This window comes from Harpia harpyja, chromosome 1 (assembly GCF_026419915.1).
Source record: "Harpia harpyja isolate bHarHar1 chromosome 1, bHarHar1 primary haplotype, whole genome shotgun sequence".
Lineage (NCBI taxonomy): Eukaryota > Metazoa > Chordata > Aves > Accipitriformes > Accipitridae > Harpia > Harpia harpyja.
Window position 1 is genome coordinate 63125066 of NC_068940.1, and position 19431 is coordinate 63144496.

The following is a 19431-nucleotide window of genomic DNA, read 5'->3' on the forward strand; positions in this document are numbered from 1 at the left end:
AGACTATGTGTTTTTGTCCAATGTCTTCAAGCTAAAGTTCTTTTCTATCTGTAGGCTAGTATACCTCCTAGTATGATGATATTTCATCCTTTACAGAGGATGTAATAGCCTTTAGAGCTATTACAGAATGTGTTAAAGATGCTAAGAAATAATTTTAAAAGTGCTCCTGCAATTTTAGAAACTAAGCTAGGTATAAGAAATGATTTCTAATTCAGTATTACCTTTTCTTTATATATCTGTGTCTCAGCAGACTTGCCCAGGACTGTGGATTGTTTGCTAGTGTAAATTGACCCTAGTGTTTCTTAGTTCCTTTTTGTACTTGACATAAACCTGTGTAATTGATGTTGGGAGATCAGCTTAGTCATGAACATACAGTGCTAGCCACAAGTGCAGTAATGGAGAGAGAACAGATCAGGGTGGGAGAGTAACATTTGCAGTATTACAGAGAGTCCCTTTTCACTGTTTAGTACAGACATTACAGGATTTCTGAATGTGCTCTGCTTTTTGCCTTCTGCTTGATTAAGTACTTTTTGGACCGAAGAGCACAGTAAATGGCCCCTAATGACTTGGATAGATAAATTAATCTCTAGACAAAGATGGTACCAGTTAATCCATTCGCTAGCAGACCATCTAAAAAATGAAATCTGAGATAATCAATTGAAGGTATATTTAAGGATAATCAAGGGAAGGTATATTTAAGGATTAAATGTACAATTACACTAAAAGTAGAATTAAATGACCCTAAGCCTGGTACAGCAGCACTGACAATGACTAACATAATCTAGCTAATTTTGATTTTATTTTTCTGCTAGCTTTCTGGAATAGTTACTGTGTCAGCAAACAATCTCTGGTAAAACTGTTTATGCAAATAATTAATAAAAATTGAGCTCCAGTCAAAGCCATTGCATTGTGTTGAGTCACTCCCACCTCCAAAATGCATGTATTTGAGCTGCTACCTATATAATATATTTGAGAGTAATATTCTACTTAAAATAAAAATATGAAGCTTTCATACAAAATTTGCATCTGATTTGAATAAACATGAGCCTCTGATTCATGTGGCATTCCATAATTACTAGTGATATTCAGTGAAAACTAATCATTGGAATGTAAAGAACTCGGGTTCCCTTGCAGTAAGGCTTAAAAATTGAGTTAAAATGGATAAATTGCTTACTCTGTTCATTATAAAACCTGTGCCCTCTGCAAAATGAACTCTGAAGCCAATGTTAATATTAATTCAGGATTGTGTGCTAATTGATGTGTTGTGCGGCTATTGATTTGCTTTGTGCTGTCAGTTTTATTTCTTAGTGTGTTTATATATGTGGATTTGGCAGTGCTGCCCATTAGTAAGCTTATCCATCTCATTAAGACTGTCAATAACTTAGCTAGACTTCAGTGAGTTGGGCTGAACTTTTCTATGATGAGTATTTGTCTCAGGTTGGAATTGCTTTATCGTGCTTAGTGAAGCATCATCCAAACTGGCTTCAGCTGTTCCATCTGGTCTTGCTAGAAAAAAATGGGGTTTTCTGCTTGTGGTGATGAATTCTAGTGATTCTTTATTTGAAAAGCCCTGAATGTGGAAACAGCTGGGATGAAAGTATTTAATTATAAAGCTTTGTCTCAGAGGAGGAGTTGGAAGGAGAAGATGAAAGAGGCAGGACTTTTCTACATTATAGTGTAGAAAGACCACACAGTCGTCTTCACAGTCTGAGGTGGGCCAAGCGATTCATCAGTCTGAGAACAAATTTTAGAAGCTTTTGAAGTAGAGAGTTCCACTGACCTCAAGAACTTAGCTGCATAAAAGATGACAATCTTCCAGGCTCAATGTTACACATATGCATTGAATGTTCTCCTGGTATGGTTTATAATGATTTATTTTTCTTTTGAAAGACTTGAGCCTGTCTTTAGTTGTTTTTTTTTTTAATTTTTTTATTTTGTGTGTGTGTGGCAGCAACGAGTATGTGTATAATGGATGGGACAAGAAATTGCAGGAAGAGTCAGGATGGTTTACTAAGCATGTTCCCTTGAGGAAGGATTGTTAATACTGCTTGCATTAACATGTCTTTACCATTTTTCTCCTCTTATAAATATGCTGGCATGTAATATTGCATATAAGAAATAGCACTGCGAGAACTGGATTTACATATAGATTAGTATTGCAAGACCAGATGATTGTAAAGGTTAAATTTGTAGTTGTCCATCTTTTTGTTCCCTCTTTCTGCATGTGAATGGTATGATTATTGACTAACATGGTAGCATTTTTCTGCCATAAATTTGCTTCGCAAGCATACAAAGTGACATAAAAGAGAATAGAATTACAGCTGGCTGAATGACTTCAGTTCTGTTACTTCTGAACTTTAGTTACTGGGCTTTGCAAGCAGAATCATTATGGAATCAGAGAGTACTCCAGGTTGGAAGGGACCTCCGGAGGTCCTGCAGCTTAACGCTGCTCAAAGCAGAGCTAATCAGGTCAGCTTGCTCAGAGTCATGTCCAGTCAAGTCTTGAACGCCTCCAGTAGCGGAGGTCCCACAACCTCTTTGCACAAACTGTTGCCGTTTCTCTAGGGATTTTATCAACAGGAGCAAAAGTTCGTTAGAGTACGATGCCTTTCCTTACCAGTGTGCTGTACTGTCTGGTGGGCAACTAAAATCACCTGCTGGGTCCCTTACCAAAAAGTGTTTGTCTTTCCCTTCTTTGTGGGAGTATGGGGCAAGTTGCTCCTAGTTCTTCAAGTTTCTCCCCAAGGATGTCATTCTAGAGAGGGTCTCTTTTAATACAGGGGGATAGAGTATAGCCTTCTGCCATACTTTCCTCCATGTTAGTCTCCCTGATGAACTTGTAGCTCAGTGCAGTCTTTTGTCTTAGCTCCCCAAAAGTTACAAGCATATGACTTTCAGACCCCTCACAATCTCTGAAGTCCTGCCTGGCCAGTGATGGGAATCTGTCCTGCTGCACTGTGTGGTTTGTGAGCTTGTAAATTCTGAGTAACTTATTTTGGATAGTGTCAGATGCTGTATTTATAGCCATTTTCCTTCTAAAAAAATTGATTTCTCAGAACAAAACTGAGTATCTTTCAGGAAATTGTTCTTCACTAGTATCTGTATTGCATTAGGAATAGGTTTTGTTAAAATTGTTTATGATGTGATACTGTATTTCTTGTGATTTTAGGTTAGCATAAAATTTACTGTTGTGATTTATGCTAGCCTTCAAGGTTTTTTGCTTCAATTTAGGACAAGTCCATGGGGCTTTTCTCTAGCATTTTTTTGTAGTCTCATGTTGCTGTTCCTTTCTGATGATACCAGTGACGAAAAATATTTATTCCCAGTTCTTACTGAATTTATGCAATACTGCAAAGTCCTCTTGTGTTTTAGGATTCAGATTAAACAGTGCTGTACTTCAGTAGCCCTCATTTCATGAAAGATGCTCACAAGATGTGTGGACTGGTGCTGGTACTTAGTCTTTTCCTGTGGAGTCTGTGCTTGGGAATTAGCTGCTTTTCAGTTGATTTTCAGAGCTGGCTACCTTAGGTTTATGAAAATTAAGATTTGCAAGAGGAATTGTCTTAAGAAGATATGAACACGTAGGGAAAAAATGGTTCAACAAACATTATTTGGTGCGTAACAGGATTACAATGCTGTAGGTAACCCAAATGAGGATCTCTGTTTAAAAGGATATTAAGTCACTGATTGATTCTTTATTCTTAAACATAATCATTTTAATGATTAGTTTCTAATATTTTTTCGAAGGCTTACACAGTCTATACTGCAACATAAACATAGATGCCCTTTGTTTCATGTTACATGCATTTTTTTTCTATTCTTTGAACAACAAATCAACCCTTTTTCTTCTTAAATCTCTTGTTATCTGGTCCTTGTCACTGCTGTATTGTTATTTTTACCCCTAAATATGGTCACAGGTCAGAGTTTCCAAACACATCTGCAGTGTAGGAAAAGGAAGCTTTCTGAGCTTGTTCTTTAAGAATGAAGAGACTTATGTTCCCATAGATACTACTGCAAAACAAAAAAAAATTAGTAAAGCTCTCAAAATAGTGAATATCCAGATAATGTGCCTGCCTCCAGATGCCTGGCAGATTGGTTTTGTTGGGAAGGAAAAAGATGGCAGACCTATTTCTCACCTAAGATACAGGTTTTGTGATTATTTTCTTTGCTCGCATCATCTGTATGTCAGCCTGTCTATCTTTATGAAGTATTAGTATTAAGGTGCATTTCTACTTTGCTTGCTTGCTTCACAGTGAAGTAAGAATCTCCTAGAGAGAGCTAGGTATTACTTGGTTCAGTAGATGACTCTGCTATTATGTGTTGTATCCAATTAATCTTGTGTGATAGACAGATTCCTTACACTGCCACACTTTGATCCTTGCACTTGTACTTAGCTGGAGAGATTTTCTGAACATCCAATGTGTTTAGCATATTCAATTAAAAAACCCCAAACAACAAACCACAAAATATATATAAATTATCCATACACAAAAGAAAGGAGATGTTTTAATCATTGATAGTCCTAGTTTGAAGATTTTTATTTTCTCTGGAGACCTGAATGACCAAACACAAATAACAAATTTGGTAAGAAATTAATTTCTGGGCACTTTGTAGACATTCTTTCCTGATGCAAGCTTCTTCTACCAAGTATTCTATGGTTTGACCTATCAATGATGAATGATGTATCCAGGATTACATAAAAGCTTTGACCCCCCACTCTCTCACACCCCAAACCCAGATGCAGTAGTTACTTATCTATCCAGATAGATATGCCTGGATTATTTTTCCTGGTATACATAGTTTACAGTAGTAGAAAATCTGCCTATTATGCCATTTTTCCCTCATCCAGTTGTATGAAAAAGCTACCTGTCTTGCTGATTGGATCTGTATGTAGATTACAGTAGCAAAGCAAAAAGGAAATGGTATTTTTGCTTGCCATAGCGTTGTTGTAAGTTAGTATGCTCACTTTTTAATTGTAAAATCCTTCTTATTTGATTGTCATCCTCTGTTACTTGCTTTGATATTTTAAAAGTTAACTTTAATTTTCGTTCATCATTGTTATATCTAAGCTGTAACGATTGAATGCTAGGAAAACTGTGACTAGGGGTGTGTGTGGTTTGGGGTTTTGGGGGGTGGGCTTCCCCTTGAGGTGGTAGACGTTTTGCATATTAATACTATGGCAAAAATTTTCCCAGCAATTAAAGCAAAAGCTACTGACAAAGGCAGTAGAGGAGACGGCTCCTATGAAATATTCAGAGTAAATGAAGAAAATCAGCTGAGCTGAGCCACCTGTTTTGCTACCTTTAAGAGACCTTTTTTAGGATGAGATTGAGATGTATGGGCTGTAATAAGTTTGCTTTCTACATTCTCCATTTAAACTCTGCTTTGGTTCTGAGCTCACTAAGTCTCTCTTAAAAAAAATCTACCCTTGAACACTGGGGAGCCTTAAGTCTCTTTGAAAGTCACTGGAACTTCGGTATCCAGGTGCCTACATTACAATGGGTATATGGGATGTTGGTGTGTTTGAGGTTTTATCTTTGATCTACTCTTTCTTTGCAATGATCAGTCACAGGGCTACCGGGACCAAAGCATAAGTAAGACTACAGTAAGATGGAGGCCAGGGCTCAAGCAATGACCTGAGTTCACTCTACTACTGCTTTTCAAACCCTCCTTTTTCCCTTCCTCTGCTTATGTTGTGTAATGGTGTGGTGGTAAATGTTGAGAAAAGTATGTTCCATTTTGTTTTATTTGAACTGTTCTTGAAGAGTTGTAAAGCTATATAAAGCTATATAAATCCAACAGGAGCTTGTTGGATTTAAAAAAACCTGTTGCTGCTTTATGGTTAATCTTAAAGTTGCTAATCTGTAAATGGCTATGAATTTGGAAGTTAGAGAAGTGCATGGATGATGATGATTTCAGTCTTTACAGTGAGATTGAAGTAAATGTGTTGGAATTTTTGTTTGTTTTGTTTCAAGATTTAGGTTGAAGTAAACTGAATTTTTCTATTTCATTTCTACTATATTCATTTCAATTTTCTGTATGGGATTACGTCTCCTTTCACAGTTGTATTGGGTTTGCATGGCAAGGTTTTGGTAGCAGGGGGCTACAGGGGTGGTTTCTGTGAGAAGCTGCTAGAAGCTTCCCCTGTGTCCGATAAGAGCCAATGCCAGCCGGCTCCAAGATGGACCTGCTGCTGGCCAAGGCCAACCCCATCAGTGTTGGTGGTAGCACCTCTGGGATAACATATATAAGAAAGGGGGAAAAAAAACCCCTGCACAGTTGCAGCTGGGGAGAGGAGTGAGACTATGTCAGAAACAACCCTGCAGACACCCAGGTCAGTGAAGAAGGAGGGGGAGGAGGTGCTCCAGGCCCGGAGCAGAGATTCCCCTGCAGCCCGTGGTGAAGACCATGGTGAGGCAGGCTGTCCCTATGCAGCCCATGGAGGTCCACAGTGGAGCAGATATCCACCTGCAGCCTGTGGAGGACCCCACGCTGGAGCAGGTGGGTGCCTGAAGGAGGCTGTGACCCTGTGGAAAGCCCGCACTGGAGCAGGCTTCTGGCAGGACCTGTGGCCCCGTGGAGAGAGGAGCCCACGCTGGAGCAGATTTTCTGGCAGGACTTGTGACCCCGCAGGGGACCCACGCTGGAGCAGTCTGTGCCTGAAGGACTGCAGCCCATGGAAGGAGCCACGCTGGCACAGTTTGTGAAGAACTGCAGCCTGTGGGAAGGATTCACGTTGGAGAAGTTTGTGGAGGACTGTCTCCCGTGGGAGGGACCCCACGCTGGAGCAGGGGAAGAGTGAGGAGTCCTCCCCCTGAGGAGGAAGGAGCGGCAGAGACAATGTGTGATGAACTGACCCCAACCCCCATTCCCTGTCCCCTGCGCAGCTGGAGGGGAGGAGGTAGAGAATTTGAGATTAAAATTAAGCCTGGGAAGAAGGGAGGGGTGGGAGGAAGGTGTTTTTAAGATTTGGTTTTCTTTCTCATTATCCTACTCTGATTTGTTTGGTAATAAATTAAACTAATTTCCCTGAGTCGAGTCTGTTTTGTCCGTGACGGTAATTGGTGAGTGATCTCTTCCTGTCCTTATCTCGACCCATGAGCCTTTTGTTGTATTTTTTCTCCCCCTGCCTGGTTGAGGAGGGACAGTGACAGAGCGGCTTTGGTGGGCACCTGGCATTCAGCCAGGTTCAACCCACCACAAAAGCATGCTAATATGCTAGTCTGTATATAAAATAGTTTAATAAGTACAACTTACTTGACAAGCTACATTTGAGATTCAAATCACTGCTAATAAGGGATGGGTGCAGTAAGCTTGCATGTTTTTCTCTCAGGTGCATGCCACAACTGGTAGTAAATGCAATTAAATATTTTGAAGGTGTACATGCTGGAAGAAGAGAAGACAAGTGACGCATGCAAGTTAGTGCAGTTTTGTTGATTCTGATACAGTGACAAGTCCTGCAAGAAGCTAACAGCTCATTATATATTACTACTTTTGGGGTATTCTTACTGTATCTACTTTAGAAAGAGAATTCTAACTTTGGTATTGAGACTGGTGAAAATCTTATGGGGCCAATTTGTCACATTACTGTAAATGTGCTAAAGCTCTCTGACCTTACAGAGTTATATTTATTCTTACACCCACAGAAAACCTGTTTGCAAGCTCTCAAGTTACCCAAGTGCAAGTGTAAGTTATTGTCATGGTTTAACCCCAACCGGCAACTAAGCACCACACAGCTGCTCGCTCACTCTTCCCCCTCAGTGGGTTGGGGAGAGAATTGGAAAAAAAAAAAGCAAAACTCCTGGGCTGAGATAAGAACAGGTTTTAATAAGTAAAATAAAATATAATGATAATAATTGTAATGACAAGTAACATAATAAAAAGAGAAATAAAACCCAAGAAAGACAAGTGATACACAGTGCAATTGCTCATCACCCACTGACCGATGCCCGAGCAGTGACCCGTGCCTCCTGGCCAACTCCCCCCGTTTATATACTGAGCATGACGTTCTATGGTATGGAATATCCCTTTGGCTAGCTGTCCTGGCTATGTTCCCTCCCAGCTTCTTGTGCCCCTGCTTACTTGCAGAGCATGGGAAACTGAAAAATCCTTGACTTAGGATAAGCACTACTTAACAACAACTAAAACATCAGTGTGTTATCAACATTATTCTCATACTAAATCCAAAATACAGCACTGTACCAGCTACTAGGAAGAAAATTAACTCTGTCCCAGCTGAAACCAGGAGAATGATGCTTGCAAACTTGCATCATTAATGAAGGGAATCTGAAAATCAAAATGAGGCCTTTGACTTTTATGTGCACTAGTAGAACTAATTGTAATTAGATGACTCTACAGAAAATATGGCAATCCTTGCCTAGTCTGAAAATGCTAATTCTGTTTAATATTGCTTCTGAACAAGCCCTGCAAGTAATTTATTCCATCTTCCTTTCAATGCAGAAATGTTTCATAGGGTTATTTTTTTAGTATCTTTTAAGTTTCTAAGATTCATCTTCTTGCTCCTGACTACAGTCCCTTTTGTACTACATAAAATCTTTTTCATGCCTTAATGATAATTCTTAGAATATTTTGGTGTAATTATATGAAGAATTGCCTTATGAGTCCTATACAAGTCCTCAGTGTGTCCCTGTCAGGATACATGTGGTCTGCTTATTACTATAATGGAGAAAAGGCTGAGTTATGCAATGCCGCCTTTGCCTCAGTCTTTACTGCTGACATCAGCCTTCAGGAATCCTAGGCCTCTGAGATCAGGGGGAAAGTTTGGAGGAAGACTTACCCTTGGTGGAGGAGGAACAGGTTAGGCAGCACTTAAGCTGCACATACTTAACTCCATGGGGCCTGATAGGATGCACCTATGAGCATGGAGGGAGTTGGCCAATGTCATTGTAAGGCCACCATCTGTTATCTTTAAAGAATCATGGTGTTTGGGAGAGGTTCATGAAGACTGGAAGAAAGCAATTGTCAAGAAGGGCAAGAAGGAACATTTGGGGATATTCCGGTAACATCTGGGGAGCTAGAGGTTGGTCAGCCTCTCCTTGATCCCTGGGAAGGTGGTAGAGCAACTAACCCTGGAAAGTGTTTCCTAACATGTGAAAGACAAGAAGGTGATCAGGAGTAGTCAGCGTGGATTTACAAAGGGGAAATCAGGCTTAACCAACATGATAGCCCTCTACAATGAAGTGACTAGCTTGGTGCGTCTCGGGAGAGCAGTGGATGATGTTTGCTTTGACCTTGGTAAGGTTTTTACCTTGTCTTCTGTAACATCCTTGTAGACAAGCTGACAGGGTATGGATTAGATAAGTGGGCTGTGAGGTGGATTAAAAACTGTCTGATATTAGCAACTACTGTCCCACAACCACTTCCAGCAGAAGCTGACTAGCATCAAGGCTACCTGAAATCTGACTTTCAGAGGAATCATGAAAAATGAGAAGAGGTGCAGCAGGGTTGTGATCAGTGGTACAAGGTCCAGTTGGAGGCCAGTCACTAGTGGCATACCCCAGGGGTCAATACTGGGGCCAGTGCTGTTCCACATCTTCATTAATGACCTGGATGATGGGGCAGAGTGCACCCTCGGCAAGTTTGTAGATGATAAAAAAACTGGAAGGAGTGGCTGATGAGCCAGAGGGTTGTGCTGCCATGGAGAGGGACCTCGACAGGCTGGACAGAGAGGGATCTCATCAAGTGCAACACAGGGAAATGCAAAGTCCTGCATCTGGGGATATCTGATGGTATCTGCACCTGTACAGGCTGGAGGCCAACTGGCTGGAAAGCAGTTCTGCAGAGAAGACCTTGGGATCTTGGTGGACAGCAAGCTGACCATGAGCCAGCAATGCATTCTTGTGGCAAAGGCGGCCAACAACAGCATCCTGGGCCGCATTAGGAAGAGTGTTGCTGGTGGGTGGAGGGCGGTGATCCTTCCCTTCTACTTGGTGCATGCAAGGCCACATCTGTGGTGCTGTGTGCAGTTCTGGGCTCCCCAGTGCACGAGACATGGACTTATTGGAGTGAGTCTGGCACAGGTTCACAGAGATGATGAAGGTTCTGGAGCATCCTCCACATGAGGAGAGGCTGAGAGCTGGGACTGTTCAGCCTGGAGAAGAGAAGGTTCAGGGGAGCCCACCAACATGTATAAATACCTGATGGGAGGGAGTGAAGAACAGGGAGCCAGAGTCTTCTCAATAGTGCCCAGTGACAGGACAAGAGACAATGGGCACGTGAAAGTCAATCTGAACATCAGAAAACTCTTTTTTGCTGTGAAGATAGTCAAACACTGGTACAGGTTGCCCAGAGAGGTTGTGGAGCCTGCATCCTTGGAGACAATAAAAACCTAGCTGGACTGGGTCCTCAGCAACTGGTTCTAGGTGTCCCTGCTTGAACAGGGTGTGGGACAAGTTGATCTCAAGAGGTCCATTCCAACCTAAATGATACTGTGATTCTGTATATTTGTTTCTTCCCCCTCCCCCAATAAACAAGATGAGATCCATGTCATGCTTGACAGTACTGTTGCATGATATGGTTTGTGAAGTATGTTGGAAAACCAAGCTCTGAGTCTTATAACTGAACTAATTATCTAAAACTTAATTTCCAGCAAAGCAGTTTGAAAAATTAACTTGTGGAAGAGGTTTTGGAAGAACAGAGGCAGGTTTGCTCTTTGACAGAAATGTAGCTTTTAACTCTGTGATTCTATCCCAGGCTTGTCGAAGTGTCTTTTTCCTGAAGACATTTTTTTAAAATGCAGAATGTTTCCTTCAGAAACAATTTCATTTCCTTACAGGTTTCATCTGTTAAAAAATAATCAGGATGTTTTCTGATGAAGACTGCTGACTAGAACATCCGTTTCATATCCCAGCAGATGACCTCTCCAAATTAATTGATCCCAGTTCTAATGAAGTGGCCTGTTTAAAATAGCTCTCTGCTGGCATGTGTTTTCATGTGTTCGGCCTTTAAACTTTGAAGTGAATGCCTTCATGGGATTTCTAGAAATGATCTGTTGTTTTCCATTCAGATTTTTCTGAAAAATCCTGGTGCTTCAGCCCAGTGTTGGAAATTCATTTTGATTAAAATTATTTTAAATATAAGCACCTTTTTGGTGCTTGTTTGTAACTGGTTCAGTATTTGATTCTCTTGATTCTCAGTGTTAGCACTGAAGCCTAGCTGTGCTGTTCATTCCCAGGCTGAGCTGCGCACAGCTCAATAGCTTTTACATCATGCTCGGACCACACAGGAATGGAGCAAATCACTGCTTTCCTAGTTCAGCTTTGCAATTATATTTTACGAGGCGGGGGGGGGGGAATGTATGTCTGTGTCTGATAATTCAGAAAAGCTGCCATTAAAGGATAATCACTCAGCATAATCTTTTGCATTCTACTGAATGCTTACGCATCGGTTACTACTAAACTGCATACTATTTCTGTGGAAAGAAAAAGAATTAAAAACCTAAAAAACAGTAGCTTTCTATTTTGTGGCTGTATGTCCACACACCCTGTGTTGTGCTTACATGGTTGTTTTTTTTAAAGAAAATATGAGTTAGTTAAAAGAGAAGTGTCTGTTTTCTGTGCTCTCAAAAAGCAATTCAGTAATTACCTAGAACAGCTAATGAGAAGAGAGGGAAATACAGAAAGGATATTGCTTACTGAAGATGACTGCTGTTCAGTTCCTGTGACATAAATTGTAAATTGCTACTTAAGTTCTTATTTTCTTGGGAAGAGAAAAGGTGCAGACAACTGATGCCATTCTACATGTACTGAAGGTCACTAGTATGTTGATAACTCTAATAGCAGAGTTGTGGGATTTTTGGTACCCTTGCACATGTTCTTAAAATAGGGGATAGTTAAGATAATTAAAATTACAGTCCTTATTGCAGAATGGTCATTAAACACGCTTGATCCTAATGTTACATTGTACTTACCCTCCCTGATGAGCAAAAAGTCTTTCATGTAAAGCAATGCAAATGCTGCTTTCCTGAGCACCTAAACTGTTTATAGGATTGCTTGCCCCCACTGTGCATGTTTTGTCGAGTAGCAACGAGAGGCAGTTGCTATTTTGTTAGTAATACTTTGAAAGGCATGGAAAACTAATACCTATTTTAGCAGGTGAGAAAGAAGGATTTCTGTCCCTGGCTGAATGTGCGATCTTCAGGAGGAAAAGAAAATTCTTAATATATGATTTAGTCTGCAAACTTGTCCATGTGTAATTTGTTTATTTTCTGATGCTGTTAACAGCTAAAGGTTATGCAGCTGTTTTATGTTCACTTGAAAGCATGTTACCCGCTAGCATGTTCTCACTCTCTCACACTTGTGCACACTCATGCACAGTTGTGCACCCTCCCTCCTGCCCCCCACCTGGAGAACAGCCCACCAGGATATCCTTTGGGAAACAGCAGCACCATTTCCCAGTTGGAGCTGTGCGCAGTTAAGCTCACTGATCTCAATGCCATGTGACTAGAAACGCAAGGAGCAGATTGGCATCCGATGCACACTCTCCGACTTGTGGGATAGCCAGGAAAAAAAAAAAAAAAAAAGAGGGGGTGGGAGTGAGGAGGGGAGGTTCCCTTGCTTTTTTTCTAGCACTGTTAATTCCTGCTGGAGCTTGTTTGTGGGCGAGCTTGGTTCATGGCAGTCACAGAACCAGCAGTGCTTATTCGGTAGCTCAGTGCTCTCAATGAGGTCAAGCTGGATCAAAGGGAAACCTTCTGTGGAAGCATCTACTGTAAGTTCTGATACTGCTTTTTCCACGCTCCCTCGAAACAAATCATAGCCTATACAGCTGAGCCAGGCTTCAGTGCTTTATGTCTCCCCGACTGATAATTTGTACGAGGTTGTCAGGTTTTATGTTAATTGAACTTGTCAGTAAGGCATCAGTTGGATAATAATGCTGTGCATTTTGGGAAGAAAGGGCTTATCATTCTTTCCTTTTATTTTCTGAGGGAGTGGGAAGAAGAAAGTGTGGCTTTGTCCTTTTGAAAAGCTGCAAGCTGTTGAGGTTATAGCTCACCAGATTCTGTTTTATGCAATCTACGTATTCTACTTTCTAAATAAAGTAATTGTAAAGTGTCTTTCAAATGTCCTTGGATTTCACCAAATAACTATTCTTTTGGGAATAGCTACCTAAACATTTAATTAAAAAAAAAAGGGGGAGAGAAAACATCTTGGAAACATCTGTAGTAACTAAATTTCAGAGACACTCTCCTCACACAAGCTGCTGTTCACCTGAGGGGTCTCTAACGTGATCATTCAGAAATATTATTTGAAACCTAATTCTGAATATCAGCTGGTTGTAATGAAACCTTCAGTTGCAAAGGCTTTCACAGTGAGATGAAAAATTTCTCATTTTATGTAACAAACTAGCTCTTTCTGCAGATGTGCTATTTAGAGTGAAGGAATGCTAACTTTTGCAGGTAGTGTTGTCTCATTTACAGCATGGAATCCTTGGGAAATAATGAAATGCTGGGCTACATAACCCAACTTTTTTTTTTTTAAAGTACAAGAAGCTTACCTGAATACCTATTTGGAAGGCTTACAGAGTGGTTTCAATGGATTGAACAAAATAACTACCACCTGTTTGGATTGTTGTTAGTAATGTATTGTAAACCCTGAGGAGAAATAAAATATCACAAATCATTATCCCTTTCTGCTCTAAAGTTCCTTTTGAAGGGCAATGGCATGATGCCTCTCTCTTGATCCTCAGCTTGTATGTCTGGAAACTGGGCAGTATTGGCATTGTTGTGCGGTGAAGTATCGTAGGGTTGCAAATGTCATAAAGACTCATGGCATTGCCTAACCCCTCAAAATCTAATGTCTTTGATTTTTTTTCAAAGGTGTGTACTCTAATTACAGTTGTCTCTTTATCTTCTTCAGTTAATAGTCTTGACTTTCTTAGATATATAACTTGAAAGTTGGATAGAGGAAAGGAAAAAAAACTAGTGTGAAATCAGGTCATGTAACATCTAGGTATGAAGTATGAATATTTGCTGGAGAGATTTATGAAACAAACTCTTGAAGACTCATTTTCAACCGCGTACTTCTATTTAATAAATAGAAGACCCGTTACTTTAATATGCTATGATTTTTGTCTGGCATCACTGCAATATAAATATGAGAAGATAATGTGTAAATTAGCATCTTATACTTACCAGTCTTGTTCTGAGGAGGATAGGATCAAAATGCATTATGAACCCATTACTGGATTTTTTAAATTTTGAATTTGCGTCTTTTCTTAGTTTTAAGGGGCTGTCTTTTGTTCCATTGAGACAGCTCCATTTTTAAACATATATAGTGGGGAAAAAACCATACTGTATCTTTTTGTCCAGATGGTGATGTTTCTTTTCATTTCAGCATTCAGCTTCTGAGTTGATCCTAGTTGAAGATGAAATGACAGATACTGAAGATAACGAAGAGGAGGATTTAGGAGTCATGGATGATCAACGTAGTGTAATTCTCCATCTCATCTCTCAGCTCAAACTTGGCATGGACCTAACCAGGGTACGGACACTGTATCTCTTTTATAATTGTTCATTATTTGTAGTTCTTCTCATCCTTCTCTGTGTGTGTATGTGCGTGTGCACACATGTGACTCCTGTGAGCATGTTTTGCCCCTGTGGACAAGGAAGTTTGCCTCTGAACAGGTGTGGTTCCAGAGAGCTATGGAGTGCTGTCTCCTGCTAGGCAAGCTTTCACATGAAGTGACCACATCACATATTTTAGGGATGAGGGGATGGAGTGGGGGAAGGGGAAGGGAAAAAAGAAGAAAAAACCCCCCAAACTCTTCCTTATTTTTTTGTAAGTCTGTTAAAGCAACCGTATGTTGTGTATGTATCCCGCATGTATGTTAAGTCAGGGTGCACCAAGTGTTTGAGGAACAATAACGTCAATTGTATAGATGAAGGAGGTATGTACTCAAGTTACTGCTTTGTGGATTGGATTCTATTTAATTACTTGGCAGCTTAAAAAACCCATGATGGTAAAGAAATTATAGTCTTCAATGTGTCGCTGTTCTTGTCTGTGCTAAGCAGCTCACCACTTTAACCTTCTGTGCATCCTTCCGGTCTTGGTACCATTATTGTTATGAGCTTATCTATACTGTTATGATCAGGGAAGTTATGGTGTCTGAGAGATTTCCCATAAGTCCTTAGAGTTTTGGAAGTGAGGTAGATGTTCTGGAACCATGGAATGCCTCTTTTTGAATAGTCCTACATTCCAGTGAAACCTTCTCACGGGGCTTAATAAATAATCAAATGGATTTTTGTAGAGATACAGAATACCCTTTCCTTCTGGAAAGGTTTTCTACTTAAAAAACCCCAAATAAAATCCCTATAACCCACTTTCCACAACTAAGAACAGCTCATTCTGACGCACCCTCCACAAATAAAAAAAAGTTGGGAATGACCAGAGAATTTCCCTTGTGCATCAAGTAGCTTTGCAGGAGATTCTTCTCATGGGCATTTCGATATTCTGAAGAGTTCATCTGCTTTCCTTTTGATCTTACACATTAATAAAAATCTTTTTACTATCACTTTCTTACAAGGTTTCTCAATATAGTCTTTTCTGCTTCCTCTGGACCAATTGACAGTATTTAAAAATACTTATATTTTTAAGACTGAGCAATCCTGTGATCTGTTGCTAAGTATAGCTATTGAATAGCTTCACAGAAGTTAATATTCTGTTCTAAATAGATCAAAAGTTTCATAATTTCATTTGTGAATAATTTATACCTGTCACTTCTTAGTATGTCTGGGGTTATGTACAGTCCATTTTTTATTTTGTTTTTCTTACATTCCTCAATTTTTTGTAGCTCTTCCTCTTTTCTGTGCTGGTTTGCTAAGGCTGCCTGAGTCCATAATGTTTAAACTAGACTAAGATCTTATCTGTTGTGTCTTCAAAACATTTTGTCTTTGATAATGAACAAGGTTTTTCTTCCCGGATTTCCAGTGTCATCTTTTTGTCATGGCAGAGGAGGCAAAACCCCAAAGACACACAATTAATGTAAATAAGAGAAAATCCTGTAAATAAGAGAAGTATAGACACTTATAAGAAAAGTAGAAAGGTAAATATATGATAACCTCTTTCTTACACAGTGTCTTAGAGCACAGTTTTTGAGGATAGCGATGAATATTATCAGATCTATAGTATGGCAAAATATTAGCATGGATGAATGTGTGTATATAATATCCACAGTCTCAAAAGAGGAACAGACATATGGCAGATTTAGATCTATCTCTAGCCTGTGTGATGCACGAATACACATATGATGAGTATTAATGAGACGTGCCACATGTGCGCATCACTTTTCTGACCATTTTGAGGATTTAAAAAAAATAAATTACAAGACAGCTGGCAGCTTTTTTTATTAACTTTGCTTACTGACATGAGGCCCTTAGGGCCACAGATGTGTGACAATAAAGCTTGGTTTGTTGGCTGCACCTCTTCTCATTTTTCATTATTCCTGTGAAAGTCAGATTTCAGGTAGCCTTGATGCTAGTCAGCTTCTGCTGGAAGTGGTTGTGGCACAGTAGTTGCTAATATCAGAGAATGTTTTACATGTTTCCATTTTCCTGTGTCTTCTTCCCTAGGGTTGTTTCTTTGGTTCATTTTCTGAGCAATGGATTGTAACGTGATGCACACATGAACAAACAGCTTTTCTGAGCCCTTGGTGGCTTTAGGTTCTGGATGCTTAATCATTACCTTCATGTACCATATCAGAGGAAACAGCATCATTTCCTTTTCCTATGGCGTGATTGCTTATGTTAGTCTTGGCCTTGCCTGTGCTGACATCAATTTCCCACGGTGATGATAGCCACATTTAATGTTGCAGAGGTGCTTCACTTTTGAAATGTGTCATGCTGCCGTGCCTTTTAATGAGGAGTTAAACGGTAAAAATCTACTGTGAAGAAAAACGCACGCAATGAAGTATTAAGTCTGCATGGGGATTTGCTAGAACAGGCTAGACTCTGTGGTGGCCAAATAGACTTCAATAGCTGCTAGAGAGAGTTGGGGGGGGAGCGGTTCACAGCAGCAGAACACAATACAAAACTGATGCCTTGGACTGGGCTAGGACTTTAAACCTCATTTAAAATTGGAATTGCTAGGGAAAAAAATAAGTTTCTAAATTGTTTGTTCTTTGGACTTTTAAAAAATGAAAAATAGTGCCCCAAACCACTGACAGCCTGATAAACTTGTTGGCAAATGGCATCTAATGGAGGGCAATTAATGCTAACAGTTTGTACAGATGGGTGATCACTCCCTTGCATTCCCTTACCTTCCATACGCAGTTAATATGTGCTAAAAATAAAGGGCTGCCATTCTGTGTAAAAGGGCTGCCAGTGATTCTGCAGAATATCAACCTGTTGTAAATTAACATTGTAGTATGTTCACAGTGTCGCAAGTTTTTAATTTGCTTGTCAATATACTTTTACCTTGTAATTTTAAAATAAGTGGGATGAAAATAGCTTGTTTTATTCCCACAGTGACACAGATGACAGTGGAAAACTTTTGTACCTCTAAGAGAAGGACATCTATGTATGGAGTACCTTGGTCAGATTTCTCAAAAAAAAAGGGAATGGCGCTGACACCCATGTTTTGCCTCACAATAAATAGTAGTGGGGGTAAATATCTCTGTTCTTAAGAAGTCATGCTCGCTCTTTTCTCAGCTGCATTCAGATCTAAATAAGTATAGGTGAATTCAAACCTAGGAGATTATGATCAAGCTTTGAACCAATATCCTCTTTTTAACCTCAATGAAAATGGAAGAATGCCTGTTAAATTGCTTCCTTTTCACCTGAAGTCTGAGAATGAATAAGAACAGAGATTATTCTAACAATTTAGAATCTAATCAGGAGATTTTTTCTTCAGACTTCAGCAACTTGGTATTTATTCTACAGAGATTCTTTTGTTCATTTGGTTGTCGTGCTGGCTTTTTCTTAGAGGAAAAAAATTAGGCAGTTTTGACTTTTTATGCAATTACAAAAAAAAAAAAAATTGTTGTAGTCCAATCCGAAACCAATATAAAGAATATAAGTCCTAAGTGTATTTTTCTGGACAATGCGTTCACAACAGAAGAGTTGAAAACTCATTGCTTTGGAAGCTAGAGTACTACCACAAGTGCCTGTCAGTCCAACGCTGGCAAGAAGAATGCTGTACACTTCCAAATTTGTTTATTTCTGTTTTGCTTATTTCTGCAAAAATCAAGGTAGCACCAATTAAAGAAAAAATTGACTGGTGTGATTTTTCTTTTTTTTTTTTTTTATTTTACTATGTTAGTGTGTGGTGGTGTAGCATATCGAAACTTGGAGGCTGTGAGATTATTTAGTAAAAGGCAATATTTTCTAGACATATTTTGTAATACTAGAGTTGTGTAAGCTTTAAAACTCAAATATTTTTCATACGTAGTTCTGCCTCCTTTTGTGGAAAGAATTCAATTATTCTGCATTTTGCAGTGGATCCTTTCCTGCTGCAATTAAAGATGTAGTTTCCATTTTAGTTTGCCTTTTAAAGCAAGATCATTTGAGCTGGAGTTCAAGCTTTAGTCAGCTTTTAAATTGATTCTTGAAATGGAATAATAAGGGTCCAGTGGTTCGTGACATCTCATTTAGTGGCTGTGTTGGTGTAGCTGTGTTAAGTATGTAGCTGCAAAGCACACAGCTGGTACTTGAGAGAGTAGATATGAGGACTGTATGATCAAGTTAACAGGATGAAAACACAGCAGTCTTAATGTTGTACCATAAAATTTGCATCATCTTAAGTATGGTCTGTAGTTTTTTTCTCCTCCATTTGTGCTAATAAAGGTCACTCTTTAGAGAGAGACACTTGGACATAACAGGATGCAGAGTGCTGTTTATTCAAATGAGTTTCTTTGCCCTTCCAAGTCTGTGCAGTGCGCTCATGATAGTCACTACCAGTATTTCTAGACAGAATGTTTTTCTATGTTTTGCTGTCAGTTTCCCCTTTGATAACCTGATGTTTGAGTGTGCAATTTATATTAAAATGAGATCCCGTATTGAGGGTCAGTAATGCTGAATTGCATTTTTTTAAGATTATATCAGATAATGACTATTTGGTCAGAATAAGAATGCTGCAAGTCAGACGGAATTGTTTAAAGAGCTAAAAATACCTACTAAAAATCTACTGCCTTTCCACTTTGCCTTCCAAAGTTTTAGATTTCACTTTTAAAAACCAATCTCCTCAGCCCCTCACTATCACACCACCATGGGGACTGTAGGCTGTCTTTAGCACTCAGTAGTTTGCCACGCGTAGTGTAAAATTAAGGTCCTGCATCTTTTGGGGCCTCATTAGGTTGGTAATGGAGACCATGTAGTCCTCCAGGCTTGCAAGAGTAGAGTCAGAGGAATATTATGCATGGAACTTTGCTTGATTTGTATCTAAACTTATAAAAATTATTAGCCTATAAAAGACTATA

General features: G+C 39.6%; 1 protein-coding gene across 1 annotated transcript in view; it reads left to right on the plus strand.

Annotated features, from left to right (window-relative positions):
• OSBPL10 (oxysterol binding protein like 10) overlaps positions 1-19431 on the plus strand; it is a 134120-nt gene that overhangs the window by 95681 nt on the left and 19008 nt on the right. The window contains 1 exon segment of the mRNA XM_052797493.1: positions 14355-14501. Coding sequence (XP_052653453.1) covers positions 14355-14501 — 147 coding nt within the window.